General features: G+C 44.2%; 1 protein-coding gene across 11 annotated transcripts in view; it reads right to left on the minus strand.

Annotated features, from left to right (window-relative positions):
- CIT (citron rho-interacting serine/threonine kinase) overlaps window positions 1-18,158 on the minus strand; it is a 116,665-nt gene that overhangs the window by 39,274 nt on the left and 59,233 nt on the right. For 10 of the 11 annotated variants that reach the window (XM_081174627.1, XM_081174625.1, XM_081174628.1 and 7 more), the window contains 4 exons: window positions 17,199-17,373; window positions 15,100-15,297; window positions 11,331-11,384; window positions 4,340-4,537 (listed from right to left, as the gene is read on the minus strand). In XM_081174627.1, the coding sequence (XP_081030753.1) occupies window positions 4,340-4,537; window positions 11,331-11,384; window positions 15,100-15,297; window positions 17,199-17,373 (625 nt within the window). The remainder of the gene's footprint in view (window positions 1-4,339; window positions 4,538-11,330; window positions 11,385-15,099; window positions 15,298-17,198; window positions 17,374-18,158) is intronic. The other variant, XM_081174629.1, reaches the window with a different exon arrangement.

The raw sequence follows: 18,158 nt of genomic DNA on the forward strand, positions 1-18,158 counted from the left end.
AAACCAAGGTGCGGCTTCTGATTGACTGCAGGAGTGTCCTTCAGCCAATAGGAAGCCGCACCGGATGTTCGGCTTCTGAAAATCGTTCAAAATCCAGAACAGTCACTTCTGGGTTTCGAACGTTTGGGAGCCGATTTGTTCGGGAGCCAAGACGTTTGAGATCCAAGGTATGACTGCAATAGGAAGTGGTCCATAATGGAGCAACTGATGCAGCTGTACCCCTGACTTCCAGGGGTGGGGTGGGAATTTGACCTAACTGAACTGAGACTATTTGTTGGTAAATATTTCTATTGAATAGTTTTCTGAGCAGAAAAACAACAAAAAGCAGAATCACAGTACTTTTACTGTAATGGTGTTCACTGTGACGTCCCATTGATTAACTCAGAAGAGAAACTTTAATTTTGAGACTTCTGCAAAAGAAAGGGAGGGCTCGCAGGCAAATGTCTGTTCCCTTTTTGCCTGAAAAAATGACATAAAACACACCCAGCGTGCTCTTCCTGCAGCTCTATGTGGCAAAGAACTATGGTAGTGGTGTGGCCAATGTGCCTTTCAAGGAAATGGCTACCCCAACTGGCTTCTTGTTGGAAATCCCCTTTAAGTTAAAGGTAAAGGGACCCCTGACCATTAGGGCCAGTCGTGGCCGACTCTGGGGTTGCGGCGCTCATCTCGCTTTATTGGCCGAGGGAGCCGGGGTACAGCTTCCGGGTCATGTGGCCAGCATGACTAAGCCGCTTCTGGCAAACCAGAGCAGCGCACGGAAATGCCGTTTACCTTCCCGCTGGAGTGGTACCTATTTATCTACTTGCACTCTGACGTGCTTTCGAACTGCTAGGTTGGCAGGAGCAGGGACCGAGCAACGGGAGCTCACCCCATTGTGGGGATTCAAACCGCCAACCTTCTGATTGGCAAGTGCTAGGCTCTGTGGTTTAACCCACAGCACCACCTTGTGGAAATCCCCTTTAGTTAATTTATTTTCTGCCCTTCCTTCCAAAGGAGCCCTAGGCAACAGACACAGAAGTGATAAAACATTTAAAACACATTTGAGGGAATTCCAGTATAGATGCAGACAAAGAAAGACCTGTGCTTGAAAAGCTTGTGAGAACAGGAAGGTCTTCAAAGGACAGTGCCTGATATTTAATGGGAGGGAATTCCAAAAGGGAGGGGCCACCACACTAAAGGCCTGTCCTCTTGATAAGGCCCTCACTTGCAGATCACAGTGATCAGTTGGGTATTTAAGGAATGATTTTTCAGGTATCTCTGATAGGCTTCAGAGAAACTGCAGAATCCTCCACAAGTACGTACAAAAAACCATTTGTGTTGTGCCGTATAATCTTTACTGCTCTGACATCAAATATGGTCGTTATTTTAAGTCAAAAAACTCCATGAAATTGTATCTGTTTTCTGCCCTTCAGTTAAAACCAGGATCAGGTTGGTTTATAAACAAATTGGCAAAAATATAGCAAGCGATAAAACAAGAAACACATTAAAGCAAACAACCCGACACCAAAATCCCACCAGCAATTTCAAAGCCTGGTTTGAAAAAATGAAAAGCACAACAAGGCAAGCCCCCTTGGGGAGAAAATTTTTCAAGTGTGTAGAACTGAGTGATGTGGTGGTGTGAAGACAAATGCTTGAATAGGCTAAATCAGTGTTTCCCAAACGTTTTTGGGCAACGGCACACCTGTGAGCCGGAAAAAAATCTCGCGGCACACCACCATTAAAGCCCCGCCCCGTGACGTCAGCGCGCAGCGTCACGCCGGGAGGGACGCACAAAAGCGAAAGTTTTTTCCCTCCCCCTTGCTGGGGTGGGAGGAGGCAGCAGAGCGAGGGCAGCTGAGGCGGCGGCGGCTGTTGTGGTGGTGGCGGCGATAGCGGGCGGAGAAGGGGGCGGCGGCGGGAGTTGCTGCTGCTGTTGTTGCTGCTGCTGCCCGGACATGCCGGCCTCCTCCTCCTCCGCTGTCTCGCGATCCTCCCTTTTGCGCGCGCTGCCCCGCCGCTCGGCACCACCACCGCGGAGCCGCCCCCGGCTCGACGCGGATCCTCGCCGCCGCCGCCGCCTCTCACCGCCCGACTCGCCCGCCTTCCTCCCACGGCACACCAGCCGATGTCTCACGGCACACTAGTGTGCCGCGGAACACCGGTTGGGAAACACTGGGCTAAATGGCTCCCCTTCAGTGCCTTCCTCTGACCCTAAGGCTGAGGAAACAGGAACATGAGATGGTGAGCTATGTCAATGGGGACATGTCTCCTTGTGGCAGGCTCTTGTGCTTATGGATGAAATCTCTTGTGTTCATTAGCAATGTCTCATACATATTTCTTTTCCATTCAATTTTACTGCGTACAAAGTCTACTGCCATTCAGACAGTTGACTAGACAACTTGCTGTTGACTCTAAGTGATGTTCCGCTATCAGTTTGCCACATGCCTTAATAGCAGCCGGCAGTGGCGTAGCGTGGGTTCTCAGCACCTGGGGCAAGGCAAGTAATTTGCGCCCCCTAACCCGTGGATTTTAGCACTCGAGTCTCTTCCGCGCCCCCCCAGATGTTGCGCCAGGTGCAGCAGGCCCCCCTGCACCCCCCACGCTACGCCACTGCTCCCACCACAAGTCTTCAGGACAGCCATCCGAAGGCTGGTGCGGGGAGAAGGTGTCTCCGCCCCACCGCCAGGCTTCGGAGCATCCTTCCGAAGGCTGGCGCGGGGAGAAGGTCTCTCCGCCCCACCGCCAGGCTTCGGAGCAGCCTTCCGAAGGCTGGCGCGGGGAGAAGGTCTCTCCGCCCCACCGCCAGGCTTCGGAGCATCCTTCCGAAGGCTGGCGCGGGGAGAAGGTCTCTCCGCCCCACCGCCAGGCTTCGGAGCAGCCTTCCGAAGGCTGGCGGCGGGAGGAGGTCTCTCCGCCCCACCGCCAGCCTTCGGAGGAGGTCCGAGGACAGTGGGGTTCCTGCTTCCTCGAGGAGGGCCGGCCAAACGCACCACCCCAAATGTTGCGCGCGGTGCGGCCGGCACCCCTGGCACCCCCCACGCTACGCCACTGGCAGCTGGCAACATTTTGGATGCTCCTCCTGTATCTTTCTGGGTAAGGTTCAGACTATGGATAAATAAAAGCTTCAAGACAACCACTTTAGAAGTTAATATTTTTAAAAAATAAAAATGAAAACCAGATTTTCAAATACCCCTCAATAGAACAGATGTGTGAAATTCACCAAGCAAACAGGCTCAGTAAAATCTTGCCACCATCAAGATTAGTAAATAAGGTGTTCACTCTCTGGCTCCCCCCCCCCCCCCATGACAGTACTTACTGGTACAGAGTACTGGCATCTCGCTTTTTGTTGCCTATGGCCGTCGTTTTGTGCTGGCACCAATGGCACTTTTATCAATGTATGTGTACCAGCACCTCATTTTTTCACTTACAAAAGCACTATACCGTATATAAAACTGTCTCGGTTAATTAGGTGAAAGATTAAAATAAGCCAAAGTCAGGACCTGTGATTTAAATGAAATATTTACTTCTTGTTAACTAGAAACTTTGCACATGCTCAAAATAATGGTATAGTGAAGGGAACTGCTACTTTGTATGCAAACCCATTACAACTTTAAAAGGTAAAAAAAAATCAGCTGGAAAAAGAGGAAGTCAGACAAGATTAGATGGCAATGATGGTGCCTGCCATCAAGCAACCCCTCTGGAAAGCTTCTAGTCTCTGCCTTCATGTTGACCAGCCCCAAACCTGCCAAGTTCTGTGCAGTACTTGACGACACTGTGAAATACTGTATCAATAAAATGTGAGTTTTGTCTTAGCAGATTCCATCTGTTCCACTGTCTAACTTTAGAAGGGGAAAAAATGAAGTTCTCCAAATTATACAGATAATTTGTATTCTTATATAGTAGTTATAGCTTAGATAATTTGTATTTTTGTGTTTTGCATGCACACACTCATGCGTGTTTGCATGTACATTTGCTTTAACAACAATGCTTTTTATATCATTTCATTGTCACTTCGATTCCTGTGACTTCGTCCTTTGGTTACTTATACTTTTGGGATCCCCCTCCTCTGTTTTCCTCTCCCCCGACCCTATATTTTGGTCACATATTTGGCCTACACTCCAGTCCAACAGGCAATTCTTTAGGTTATTCTGCTTCTGTTGTCCAATTCTGGCACAATCTGATTCAGGACTGTGTGCTTTTAATTGTGAGATGAGAGCTGGCGATAGGAGAGTCCTGACCCTGAGGAGGAGGCAAACCATCAAAGCCCTACAAAGACCTCCAGTGACTGAATATTTAGTATCACACTTAGACTAAAGCCTTGAGAAAGTTGGACTTTACAATGCAAATTCTGAACACCTACTTGCTTCTGGCTGGTCAGCTGCATCTCTCGCTCCGTGATCTCGCGACGGAGGTGGTCTACCTCGCTTCGCAGCTGCACAACCTCATCATTTGCCCCCGAAGCCTCATCTAGTTGTTTGGACAGGAAGAAATTCTGGTTGTTCAGCTCAGCGTTGTCCTCACTCAACTGATTCAGCTGCTCTTCCAAGTCTGTAATCACCTAAATAAAAATAATAAGCCAGAGAACCTAAGATAAATGGGGACTAAGGAAAAAAGGTTAATAAGGCCAAGATTCTTAAGTTAAATGGGGACTAGCCAAGTCTTTTTTGAAAGTCAAACTTCAAACCCTAAAGAATGGGTTCCTGTAAAGCTCAGTATACAGTCTTGTAGGCTGATACATACCTAACAGATGCAAACTTTGAAAATCTGGGGACTTCAGGGAGAGGAACACAGCAGACTGAACATCTTCTGCCGGCAAGTTGCTGATGTGAGATAATTAAGACAAATCTTGGCTATTGAATTCACTCTGGAGATGAGTGAACAGGGGATTAACCTCTGATGCTCTGATAAAGCCATGAGCACATTGCCAAAAGATTGTCGTGCAAGTGATTGTACAAGAGCCAGCTGTTGCACAAGCTTCTGCTAGCACAACTGTTGCGTTCGATTCCTTTGTTGCGCAACCTTTAAACTCTGCTGTCTGCTAGCACAAGAGCTCTTGCACCAGCAAACAAGAGAATGTCGGATACAGCCCTAAATGTCTGCGTCTAAAACCATCAAGTAGAGGATTTTTCACCAAGTAAAAATTGCTCATACTAAGTCTGCACCTACCCAGTTTTAAGCTGATGTAACTCAACTTGCTTCACTATTGAGCATCACCACACTGTTCAGGTTCATACTTCTTGGCTTTAGGAACATCCATTCTTCCCTTGGGCAACTTTTAAACTTTGTCATCTGCTAGCACAAGGGATCCCACCCTAGCAGACAGAGAACGTTGGATACGGACCTTTGTCGTCAGAAGAGCTAAGCTTAACTCAGCCTTAAGGTACAAAATACATTGCATTGTAAAATTTTTGTGTCCTATGGCATGACTTTGAGAGCGCATCGTTGTGGCAAAATCCAGGAACTGGGAGTCCACAGTTAATGGTCTTCTCCCCAAACTTGCTGCATGGTGATAAAAGGGCATAAGCAGATTGGTTTCTCTCTCCAAACCTTACACTATGCTATCTGAGGAAAGGTGATGCTAGCTTTTAAAAGAGAGATTTTCTTAATACCCAACAGAGAGCTCTTTGAAGAGAGGTGCATTATCTGGAATGCCACTCTCTTAAAGCGTGTTAAAAAAAGAAAAAAAGAAAACCAAGCAGAACTTGCAAACCGCTAGAAAAAGCCACACACACTGATTTAACAAAGACTGGATTTCTAATGTCAGCAGAGTTAAGGACAGCAAGATGAAACGTGAGGGAAAATGTCTGGCAGCACAACAGATTATAAGAGGAAAGTCAATATCAGCGTTAAAATAAGAGATAAGAACCAGGCAACAATGCTTTTGTGCAAACAAGTGATGTCCACTATTTTAAGCAGTACTGTAGCAATCTGGAAACATCTCCCCACCCCCAGCAAAATGCTGAATTCAACTATCCCATGTTAGTACACAGCTATATTGGGACAGGGGTTGGGGTTGGGGAGAGAGAGACAGAAACCAAACAAAAAACACAGAAAGTCACAGTAACTCTGGAATAAGAAAAGCATGGCTTTCTTTTAACACCTGCTCACACTATTCCACTACAGACAGAGGCAACACTCGCTATAACCACGGGAACAGATTAAAAAAAAGCTGTTCTAAAAGACACTGGCCACCTACTAGTCTTCTAAAGCACAACCGCAGCAATTTTTTAAAATTATTTTTTGGAAGTGAAGTTTAAGGGAAAGAGTTTAAGGGGGAGAGAGATAGAAGAAAATGAAGAGGAAAGAAAGAAGTGAGGGTGGGAATATTTAACAGGAAAGTATGCCCCATATTACCACTTAAATGTGGACCTCCTCCATTTTAAAAAGCAGACAATCCCTTTTCTTATGTGTAACTTAAAGCACACTACTGTAATGTTGTACAACAAAAAAGGTATAGCAGAATAGGTATGGGTGGAAAATTTGTTCTTTAGAAAACATATAACGCTGATAATATCTTCCAACTGGTGGTTTGGAAAAATTGCTGGGAGAGGATGAGGGGCAGCAGCGGGTGGGGGTGAGAAATTAGGGGAAAGTGCTTCTTCAGCGTTGTAAACGAATACTGGTTTGGACTGAAGGTCTTCATCACGGGGAAAAAGGGTCTGTACGTTTTATCCTGGTGCACTTGCTTGAGCTGTCTGAAATAGGATCCCACAAAAATACCCTTTGCTCCCAAAGAGGACATTTAATCTAATCTCACAAAATAAATTACTGATTTCTAGTACCATCCAGGAGGACTTCTTCCCCTCTTCTCTTTTTAAGAGGAAGGTGTCTGCGTTAAAACAAAATCACTGTGGAGTACAAGGCTTTTTCTTCTAGATATTTTGATCCAGGAATAGTCAACATGGTGCCCTCTAGATGCTGCTGAACTACAACTCCCATCATCCCTGATCATTAGCCAATGCTGGCTGGGGCTGGTAGCAGTTTTATCCCATTAAATCTGGCAGGCACGATGTTACCTAATCCTGTCCTAATCCAACTGCTTGTGACTTATCAAAGGTTAGGTGAGCAGTTGATTAAATAGGGTGTTGGGGATTTCTGTTAACATATTACACACATAACTCTGAAACATCAGGCCAAGAATATTCTTTTATCATGACCACCAGTGGCACAGAGCACTTGCTTCCTTTACAAATGTTCCTTTATATGTGGACCCAGATTTTATTCAGTTTCCAAATAGCGTGGACTAAAAGAAAACATGAATATGTGTTGGCAGATCTCTCATCATGTTGCTACTAGCTAAGAAGGAATTTAAAGAACCTAAAACAATATGTTGAAAATCACTCTGAATACACTGGAACTCATTTAACTAGCAAAGCAGACATCAGAGAGAAGGCATACAAAAGGAAGCACTTCCTATTTCAATGTATAATCAATTATGAAACTCATTGCCACAGGAAGTTGTCATGGCAACTAGCCCCTGTGCATATATCTAACAGTGGCTCAATCAGGTATGATAAATAAAATGGAACGGATTATATTGAGGTGACATGACCCCAATTAGCAAGGTGTGCAGAGGACAAAAGCAGCAATGTATCACTTCCACCCTGATATCTTCTTTTTGAGTTTCTCTGTGCTGTTTGGGCTGATCTCTACTGTAGACAACTGCTAGATTAAGTGGGCCATTGGTCTGATCCACCAAGGAAAGACTTTGGGTAAAAATTCTTGTCCACTGACTCATCCCCCAAACCCTTCCCTTGACAAGGGATAAGGCATTTCCCATGTGCATCATAACTACAAGTGCATAGCGATCCATACTTTACAGTGCAAGACAAAACACCATGACTCTGCTCAGAAGCAACAGTAATCCAAGTGAGCTCAGACCAGGGAGCACACATACCATCAGATCCTCAAAGAACCACCAATGGTCTGACGGAACTGTTGGGGCAGCTCCTTCCACACCTGCTCTGCAGCCTGGAGAGGCTTGAGTAAAGGCAGGAGCGAGGGAGCACAGATACAATACTTACATACATTCCAATACAGGCTGGAAAAGATCCCTACTTAAAATGCTTGTTGGAAGAAGGGTGTCAGTAGGCACGGAAAAGACAACAGAGACAGCACCTGCCAAGGGGAGGGGATTCCAAAGGGCAGGTATCGCAGCAGGTGGTCGACTATATAAAAGGTGTGAAGCAATTATTTCGGGTATGCCCCCGTTTCCTCCTGTCTCCTGGGAATAAGCATGACAACAGACATATTGCACCCTTTGCTTTAGGATGAAGCATAAAAACAGTCTAGGAGTCTTGATGCAGTATGGTCTCTATATACATAAACAGCAAACTATGGTAGCACAAACCATTCATCTTTTCCAAACTCCAAACAACCCTTGGCTTGTTCATCTAATTCCTTTATCTAGGAAAGCAACTGCAATATGCGGCTTCCAGTTCTCCATCAAGAATCATCACAGATGGGATCTGGAAGCAAAACCTCCAGTATCAAGGCACCAAAAGCTTAGGCACAAGAGATAAAACAGTGAGGGCCTAACTGGAAGACTATGCTCCAACTTCCTAAGGAAGCAACCCACACACAGTTGTCTATTAGCCGAGCTGATGCAAAGAAGCAATTGCTTATATGGCTGAAATGAGCATAGACCAAAAGCGATGAAAGAGATGTTTGGGTTTATGAGAAGTCATGGCAAACTCCTTAGCTTTCCATGTTTGTATTTTCAATTTTTACACGTGCACCTCTATCCTATTTCTGAACTTGGCAGACTGCGCATGAATAAAATGAAGAGACACTTAGTGGGGTTGCAGACTGTTTTGAATTTGAATAAAAAATTGCACGCAATGGACCGACAGAAAAAAAAAGTTGTCCCTCCAGCACAAAGGAAACCACACCAATTTCAGCTGCAGCTTTGGTTTCCCATTTATGCAAAACAAGCATGTACACCCAAGCTGAAGCTCACAGGGAGAGGAGAAAATGCCGGTTGCTTGGGGAAATGTTTAATACAGTCCCAAGAGGTTTTGGGATATAGTCCTTCTTCAGGGGCAGGTTTAAAGAAGCAATTCTCATCAAGTATGTGAAATGACAAATGAATTACTATAGTGGTACAGTTACAGATAGGTAGCCGTGTTGGTCTGCCATAGTCAAAATAAAAAAATTCCTTCCAGTAGCACCTTAAAGACCAACTAAGTTAGTTCTTGGTATGAGCTTGGTATGATACCATATCTGAAGAAGTGTGCATGCACACGAAAGCTCATACCAAGAACTAACTTAGTTGGTCTTTAAGGTGCTACTGGAAGGAATTTTTTTATTTTGATTATAGTGGTACAGGCACTCTTGATGAGATCTGTTATTTGAAACCTCATTTTTCCTATCACGTGAACAACATAACCCTTAAAACCTCCAGAAGTCTTCTCAACCTTCTTGGAAAACTCAGGGGAACATGAAGGTGGCTCCCAGAGAAATCCCAGAAACGGCAACTTATTTGGTGACTATTCCACAATACAACAGAAAATCAACTTGCATTGAAGAAAACGCCCAATTTCTTCCAACAGACTTTCATTTTCATGTCCTTTTTGCTCCTCCTCCAGGGTTCTTTGATCCAGGTCCAGGGTTTTTTGGTGATTATTAGCAGCAAGGAATGGATTTTTAACACACACACCCGTTCCTTGATTATTTTTTTAAAGAAAAAGCAATATGGCTTTGCTGCAAAAACAAAGCCTTCAACCTCTAGCCTTGGCCTCCTCTATGGTGTAAGGTTATGTCTTTCCTTATAAACCAAGGGAGCCTTGGTACCAATGACACTCTGAGTCATTTATTTCACCTTCCCTATTATTTGCCTAACTCCAGTAGCTTCTCTCACTATTGTTACAACGTTATGACTTCTGCATAAGGACACGCAAAACCTATGCAACTATCTAGTTCCCTACAACGAGAACAAAAAAAGTTTCCATTCATGCTTTTGCTCACAACAGCACTCCTTCCAAATTCTTCAGCATCTTTAGCGAGGATAACCTCCAATACCTGAAATGTACACTAGACAACAAAGCAGCTGAATGTGTGAACGGGAAAGCATTGTATTTGAGGTGATACACTGATGTGACAGTTCAGTTTGTGGTGTAGTACCAGCAACAGACCCTTCCACAGGTTGAAATCACCACCTGATGTTGCGGTCATCAAATGATGAATATGCATGCATAAACTAGCACTTTTTTTGCTAACTTAAAGAACAGCTAAAGGTTACACACAAACTGGTAAGAGATATTTGGAGCCACATGGCTGTAGTATAGCTCTTTCTATCATACTGAATGATGTGTGAAAGGAGATCCTTTGGTGGCATGTATTTTATGAAGAAATCCAGTACATGAAGCAGCCAAGATGATAAAGGAGGGAATCTTCCAATTCTAAAAGCTGCTTAGTTACTACTTTTGGGGTACACTTACCTCTTTTACAGAGAGTGCTTAGCCATAAGCCTTTCCTCCTTTTACTTACTTGCTTTCTGATTTAAAAATCTAAAACACTAGAGACATTTCAACTCCTAAAAAATATTTATTTCAAGGTAGACCACTTTGGATCTGTATCTTGAAGGCAAACTACGAGGAAAATTCTCTCTCTCTCTCTTTCTGTGTGTGTGTGTGTGTGTTGTTCAATTGCACAAAATGTAGAGGTCTTGAAAAGCAGTCAAGGAGCCTTAAGAGGCTCACCAAAATGCTGATGGCAGGAAAAGGAAACTGAAAACAATAATCTACATGCATGGTTCTGTGGGAAACTTTAGGGCTACTTCCCGTTACACACCTCAGTAATGGAAAATAAGACTACATGCAACAATTGCTTGATCTGTTTATTGGCACACCCATGTCACACTTCAAATGTGACAAGTGTACGTACCGTTTATTACATACAGATGATATACTGCCACTGCTGCAGCCTACAGGTCATTTGGTAGTCAGGCTACATATTAGGAACATTTGAGCCTAGCTAAATGCCCTCCTTCGCCTTTCCATTCTACTGTACTATGATAGTTCCCTTCACCTGTAAGGGGGGAAACGTTATCTCTATATATACATCACTTGTTGCAGCTGCTACACCATTCTTATTAGCTGCACTACAATGAGATTTCATACTGGCTTCTTCAAAAACTTGAGAAACACTGTCAATTTTAAATCAGGATAAAATCTCTAAGCTGAGATTCACCTGAGATCTAAAGAAGCAATCCAATCAGTCTTGGTCCTGCTAACTCCTTGAAAGCAAAAGGCCATGTCATGAACCCTTGTCTTCAAGGAGCAAAATTAAGATTGTTTTCCTTCCTTCTCCTTAATTTCAAAATAATTCAATGATCCGTATTTAATACTCACTGTGCAGCTATTACGAAGGGCTTCAAATTTACGCTGGATTTCATCTCTATGAGCCTAAAGGAGGTAAGAAGTTGATCATCAATTTTTTCATACATTACTTTTAGAATCCAACAGCTGTTTTCTTTCTTTCTAAATGAACTGCAGAACAATCTACCAGCAAGCAAAGTTAAAAAGGCAGATGCTGCAGGCTATGAATGCTACCAGGACAAAAGAACCAAACGTTGTGTCGACTTAAGGCATCCTCATGCTTCCGTGTTCTCAGCTACTGGAGCTAAATGTACAACTGAATGCACTGCTTCGTGGCAAATGCCAAAATATTCCTTTTCAGCGGCCTTCAGAAGGTAGCCATTTAATAAGATTTTTGAAATGGTTTGCCTTGCATTTTTTATTTCCACATCTGAGCTACTACTTCATGGGATTTAAAAATAAATAAATAAACCCTACACATGTATTTAAGAGTCCACACACAAACACAAAGTGTTAGAAAAGCCTATCATGGAGATTAGGCAAACTTACCAAGCAATTCAGCCACACAACCACAAGCCTAACAAGCAGCCTGATGCCTTCCCCAAGGAGTGACCAAACCAACTAATAATTTTATGCTTATTATTGCTTGGATCATGGAAGTCTAACATTCAAAGACATGAAGCATTTCGTTTCAAGACAACTGCGAAAAGGCATGCACCGTTTTAAGTGTTTTTGCAAGCAAAGTGTGACACAAAGACAAAGCTCATCTTCCAGCCACTGGACCCTCTCCCATCAGTCCGATTGAGGCAGTCTCAAGCCGCAGCAAAGGGACTCTCAGGTCACTGGTTGCTCATTGAATATTTCTTCTTTATTCAAGCCAACCCATTCATTCCCAAGACACCCAAGGCGGAAAAGCTGCTCAACCCAAGTCTGAAGTGAATGACTAGAAAATGAACTTTTTCTTCCACCAATCAGCTGAAAGAGGCTCAAACGAGACCCCCCCTCCCCCCTTCCCAGCATTCCACTAGATTTAATACCCAATTCTTAATGGCGTGTTTGAATCATTAGACTGAAACAGGAGCTCTTTTGAGGAAATGCAGGTTGTCATTTTAGTGCTAAGTAAAATCATCTCATACAGCATGCCCCTGTTTCTATTGGCCTAGAAGCCAAATATTCCACATTTCCGTATCTGCACTGGAAAAGATCGGATAGAGAAGCAGAGCAGTGGCCAACCTTTTGCAAGTGTGTCAGAAGTCCAACGTACAAGACATTGCCATTCTAACAGGCACTACAGCGCATGTGTAGATCTCTCCCACCACCCTCCCAAAAAACCGAAGAAACCATTGGGCTAGGTTTTGCCTCGCATCCACTGAGCCAGAGAGCAGGCAGCAGCACAGCATGGCAGAGGTTGGCACTATGGGCGTTTCCAAGCCACACTGTGACCCTTTCCCATGGAAAGCTTCCTTATAGATTTGTCCAACTGGCCCAGCATTTTCTACTCTGAGCATCAGCGTCTCTCTGGAGCCCCAAGTTCCATTAGTTTGGGAGCAGGCAATGCAATTATAGATTCTAGGTAACTTTGGACAATCGCATTACAGAAATCATTACAGTACAACCACCCATGTGAAAAGTCACCCTATGCTCTCTAGCATGACCCACGGAGCCTTGGGCTTCAGTCCAGGAGTGTCACAAACTCCTACTGCCTGTGCCACTTATGGCACCCATGCCTCAGGTTGACCACTCATGGGGTAGAGCACGGCATTCATTACTCACAAGTTTCCTGCGCTAGTATAGTTGCATTTCCTAATGGTTAGCACTCAGCTTATGTGCATCTCTGAACGCAGAAGAGGTCGGGCTTTCCTTCCACAGGATACCAATACCACAAGCAATACATGCACAGGTCTACTGCTTAATCCCTCAAGCCCCAAGGTACAGCTGCAAAAGCGGTTAAAGGGGTCCCTAATGAAAGACACTGTTCCTTTCATTAGCATCCACTGAGACACAAGCCCACTTCCAGCACTGCTGGATGCACGAAGCCACAGCTGGCAGCCAAAGCAGGAGTTAATAATCTCTACCACCCAACAATTTGGCAAACCTTAAAGTGAAGATCCAGCTTCATAAAGCACATAGTTGTTTATTTGGGTTTTTGTTTTGCAAGGGCAAGATCTTTTTTAAAAAAATCAGTAGCATATAGTATACATTTAGGTTCAGTTCAGGGGAGGGGGTAAAAAATGAAAGAGTACCTTAATGAAGGATTCACTATTTCTGCATAGTAAGATATACAACTGACACCTTTGTTAGGGAACAAGTATAAGGCAACATTTATTTCACCAGCTTCCTTTAAAAACGGGGCAGCACAGCAGCATGAAACTACAATATTAAAGAGAATCCTCACCCACCCAAACAAAATCTCAGTACTTCTGTGAAAAAGGGACACAAATCCACAGGAATGATGGTTCTGAAACATCAGTTACTTACCTGTAACCAGCCTTTTTATAAGTTAAATCTGACCATTAATTTATATATATATTGGCAGAATGTCACCAAACTTCCATGAAAATAAAGACAGTGTACTTCAATAATATGCTGTATTTGGAGGCTGAGGAATCTATGCCCTATACTGGGTTATCTCAAGGGAAATCCACACAAAGCTGGCATCAATTCTCAGAGCTACTGCCCTTTTGGGGGTTGAATAGGGTTACAGAGGGACCCTTTTGTCGCACTTCTTGCCTCTAAACCAGGATAATTCAATGCCAATGCTGTACAATCCTAAAGTAGTTATGAAAGGCAGAGCATATGGTATTTCAGAATCCAAGGAATGCTGGATAAGAGCAGGCCCCAGCTTGAGTTCACTGTTAGTTTATATTCTGATATCAAGGCATGATTCAGAGCACAGAGAAGAAGTCTACTGCAGGCATTTCTTCCCCCTTTCAGAAACCTTGATCATTCACTCTCCCAACTTTTCCTTCTACAGCTTCATGACAGCATCTCAACTCACGTAAGGACTTTAGGTGCTCTTGGTGCACTCTTTAAAACAGAGCACTCCAATGTTAGTCCACTGCTTGTAAACCCACTGAAAATAATAGACGTGGCTAATTTAGGTCCATTAATTTCGATGGGTCTACTCGGAGTACAAAGCTTAGCTGGTTACAATCCTCATGTTATGCTGGGTAAACTCTTCCAAAAGATCATTCACCAACGGATCATCTTCCCCTCCTCTAAAAAGGCCTGGATGTAAAAGCCTTTGTGTCTGGACTGGGTTTCAAAATGGCAACAGAAATGGAGTTATACTTCTTCTCAATGTCACTTAGCTGTGCTCCTGTTTCAAAGAAACAGGTAGAAGGAATGAGACTGGTGCCCCAAAGGAGGAATTTGGAAGACACCATATATGGGTACTTTCACTGAACCCAAAATGACTGTCTAAATCTTGAACATGCCAGATGACAAGTAGAAAGTAAAACAATGGCAACGTTCTAGTCCTTAAAAGGAAGTCACCATGCCTGATCAGGCATATTTCCTTTACTCTGAAGAGACAAACCCAGACAAAGAAAAACATCACATCTATGGAGGCTGATCCATATGAAAAAAAATAAGTGTAGATCTGTTAGGAGCACATTTTCAACAAACATCAGAGACATAAGATGAAGCAAAGCAAAACATATCAAGCTAAGCCATCTGCAGATGATCATTCTCAACCAAGGGTATATTTCAATATTACAATTTCAAGCCACTCAAGAGCATCACTGGATTGTATGCTTCAAGGGCACAGCTCCTTACACCAGCCCAGAATTCTGGAGCTTACCGTCAGAGCTTGAATCTCCTCTTCTGCCTCAGCCGTGGTCTCCTCTAGCTCAGTTTTAGCCTCCCGGAGTTGACTTTCCAGGGCTGCGCGGGCAGCCTGCAACCCCGAAATCTGAGATTCCCTCTCCTGGAGGGTGAGCTGCAATTCTGTAAGCTGCCGCTTCAACTCCAATTTTTGTTCTTCATGTTCAAGGCTAACCTGAAGAGTTTAAATACAGTATTGATACATATGAACTTCAAAATGGAAGTTTGCTTAAGATCTTTCAGCAATGTCCTTCTGCTGTTTATGTAGGACAAAAAAGTCATCTCCATGCAGAGGAACACCTGGACATAAATCTGATATCAGATAGGTTAATATTCACAAAGCAGAAGGAGAACATTTTAATCTCCCTGGATACTCTGCTTCTGACCTGGCGGTTGTCATTCTCCGGAGGAATTTGAAAGGGTGAAATAGCTGAATTTATTTGGGTCTGAAATGAGACAGTGGTTTCCTGTCCTGCTACAGGCCTGAACACAATCATCCTAGCACTGCTGAGTGAATTATCATGAACTACCACTGCCATGCATGTTCAATGGGCTTATTTTGCAAACATTGAAACTCTAACTGAACTGTCACAAATTGCTTTTCTTACATGTTACCATTTTTTGAAAAATGTATACCAAGGATCATACTACACCTCTATTGAAGTGGCCTCTGGTCCACAAAAGCTTATGCCGTACAATCACAACCCACCACCCATGTGGCCAGATGTACATGAATTGCTCAACTGCATGCAAGGACAGGCTTTCATTTGGAAAGCTTCCCCCCCACACACACCTTAACTCACTCTCATATCCCTTTTCAACAACGCCTGCATTCCTTGCAGCTCATTCCTCCAGTGAAAACCACCCTCAGAATATTTGCCTCTCTCCATACACAGATCAACATTAATTTTCACTTCTTCCTTCCCAATACTATGGGACACCAGTTTCTTAATAAATTTACATTTTTGACAGTGAGGATATAATCTAATACAGGTGGCTCCCCACTTACGCAGAGGTTACATTCTCCACCACACACTGTGTGCATAGATCGTGTAAAGTGAGGAGCACCGTCTAAATAACCTTTAAACACCCTCTATGCCACTTTCTCTTCAACCCATACCAAAAATACTGTATCCAAAAATATCCACAACTAGAATTGAAACTCTGGGGCTGGCAGGAGGCTGGAGGATGCACAGGAAAGCGGCTGCTGCTGTGCAATACCCTGCAGGTCAGCTGTTAGGCGGGGAGGCTGAGCAGCATAAACAAAGTCTTTGGGGTTTCCTCTGCCCACACTGACGTCCTCTTTGGGCTCTGGGGAGGCCACAAGGACTCACCGGCTCTCTCCCGCCATTTCTGGGTTTGAACTGAATTATTTATTTTCCAGCACCATGAGTATATAAGTCTGAAGTGAACTGATCGCACATAACTGGGGTGCCGCCTGTAGTTGTCTAAACGTCCAGCTAAGCAGGCTGTTGAGTTTCTCTCTCTGTCATTTCTTGTTTCGGCTGCAGTTCAAAAAGCGTCAGCAACACATTTTCAAAATCCAAAACTGATCTTCCATCTGCTGTAAGCATTGCCACTTCTGAATAATTAAACCTGTCAGATGTTTATGGCAACCAAGTAGGTTAACATGCAGTTTTAAGGATGTCATCCTAGAAAAAGCTTCACGTACCATTCTGAAGGAGGCCAACATTAAAATATACAATGAGGAAAAAAGAGTCACTTGTCTAGCTAGTCTTCAGACCCAAATTACAGACTGATCTACTCTGCGTACCACTGAAAACTATGCCCAAACAGCCCTGTGAAAGCCATTCCAATGAGACCTAAAATAATCATGTTGAGCAGACACCCCACTTTCTCCCATGACAAGAGGCAGTTTCATCTTGAAATTATGAACAGACACTCCACAGTTATCATCCTGTTCAAGGGGGTTGAGAAGCTTCACCTTCATTCACCTGGAGCTACCACAGGGACAGAGAAAATCTGCCACACTGCCATTTTGCCAGTGGCAGCTAGACAATTCAGTTTCATTTATAGAAGCAGCAGCAATACCGACATTGGCAAGCAAACTTTTACCTCTCGCAATCTAGTCTCCAGCTCCAACAAGCGAGCCTTGTCATTGTGGTCCTGATGACTGATTTTCTCCAACTGTTCCTCCAGCTTACTGTTCTGGGCCTCCAATTTTCCAGCTTGAGTTTCCAGATAAAATTTCTGCTGCCTGAGCTCAGAAATCATTTCTTCTTGGGCTTTCCTGAAAAGTGGGGGGGGGGGGGAGATGTACTCTAGTCCTGGCCAAAAGCCTTTTCTTACATTGGGGTGCAGAAGAAATGGCTCCCTAGGCCAGGAGTGCTGATGCATCAGCAGTCAACCCCATCCAATCATATGAACACTTTTATTTTGAAAAGGTCACATTTATCACCAAAACTGCGACTATAGAGCACGGATGTGACTTGAGTCTTCTCCCTAATTACAAATGAAAATTGGCTAATCCTACAACTGGACGCAGGTGGTGCTGTGGGTTAAACCACAGAGCCTAGGACTTGCCGATCAGAAGGTCGGCGATTCGAATCCCCGCAACGGGGTGAGCTCCTGTTGCTGGTCCCTGCTCCTGCCAACCTAGCAGTTCAAAAGCACGTCAAAGTGCAAGTAGATAAACAGGTATCACTCCGGCAGGGAGGTAAACAGCGTTTCTGTGCGCTGCTCTGGTTTGCCAGAAGCGGATTAGGCATGCTGGCCACATGACCCGGAAGCTGTACGCCGGCTCCCTCAGCCAGTAAAGCGAGATGAGCGCTGCAACCCCAGAGTCGGTCACAACTGGACCTAATGGTCAGGGGTCCCTTTGCCTTTACAACTGGGCTTTAGGACAACAAGCTAACTGAATAGAAGTGGGAGGAGAGTGCTCTTGCACCTGGGTCCTGGCTTGAGGGTTTCCCATAGACATCTGGTCAGCCACTGTGAGAACAGGATGCCGGACTAGATGGGCTAATGGTTCCTTATGTTCAAAGTTAAGAGCAACCCTTAAGAGCTGCTCCCCCT

Source organism: Podarcis bocagei (genome assembly GCF_964188305.1).
Source record: "Podarcis bocagei genome assembly, chromosome: 16".
Classification (NCBI taxonomy): domain Eukaryota; kingdom Metazoa; phylum Chordata; class Lepidosauria; order Squamata; family Lacertidae; genus Podarcis; species Podarcis bocagei.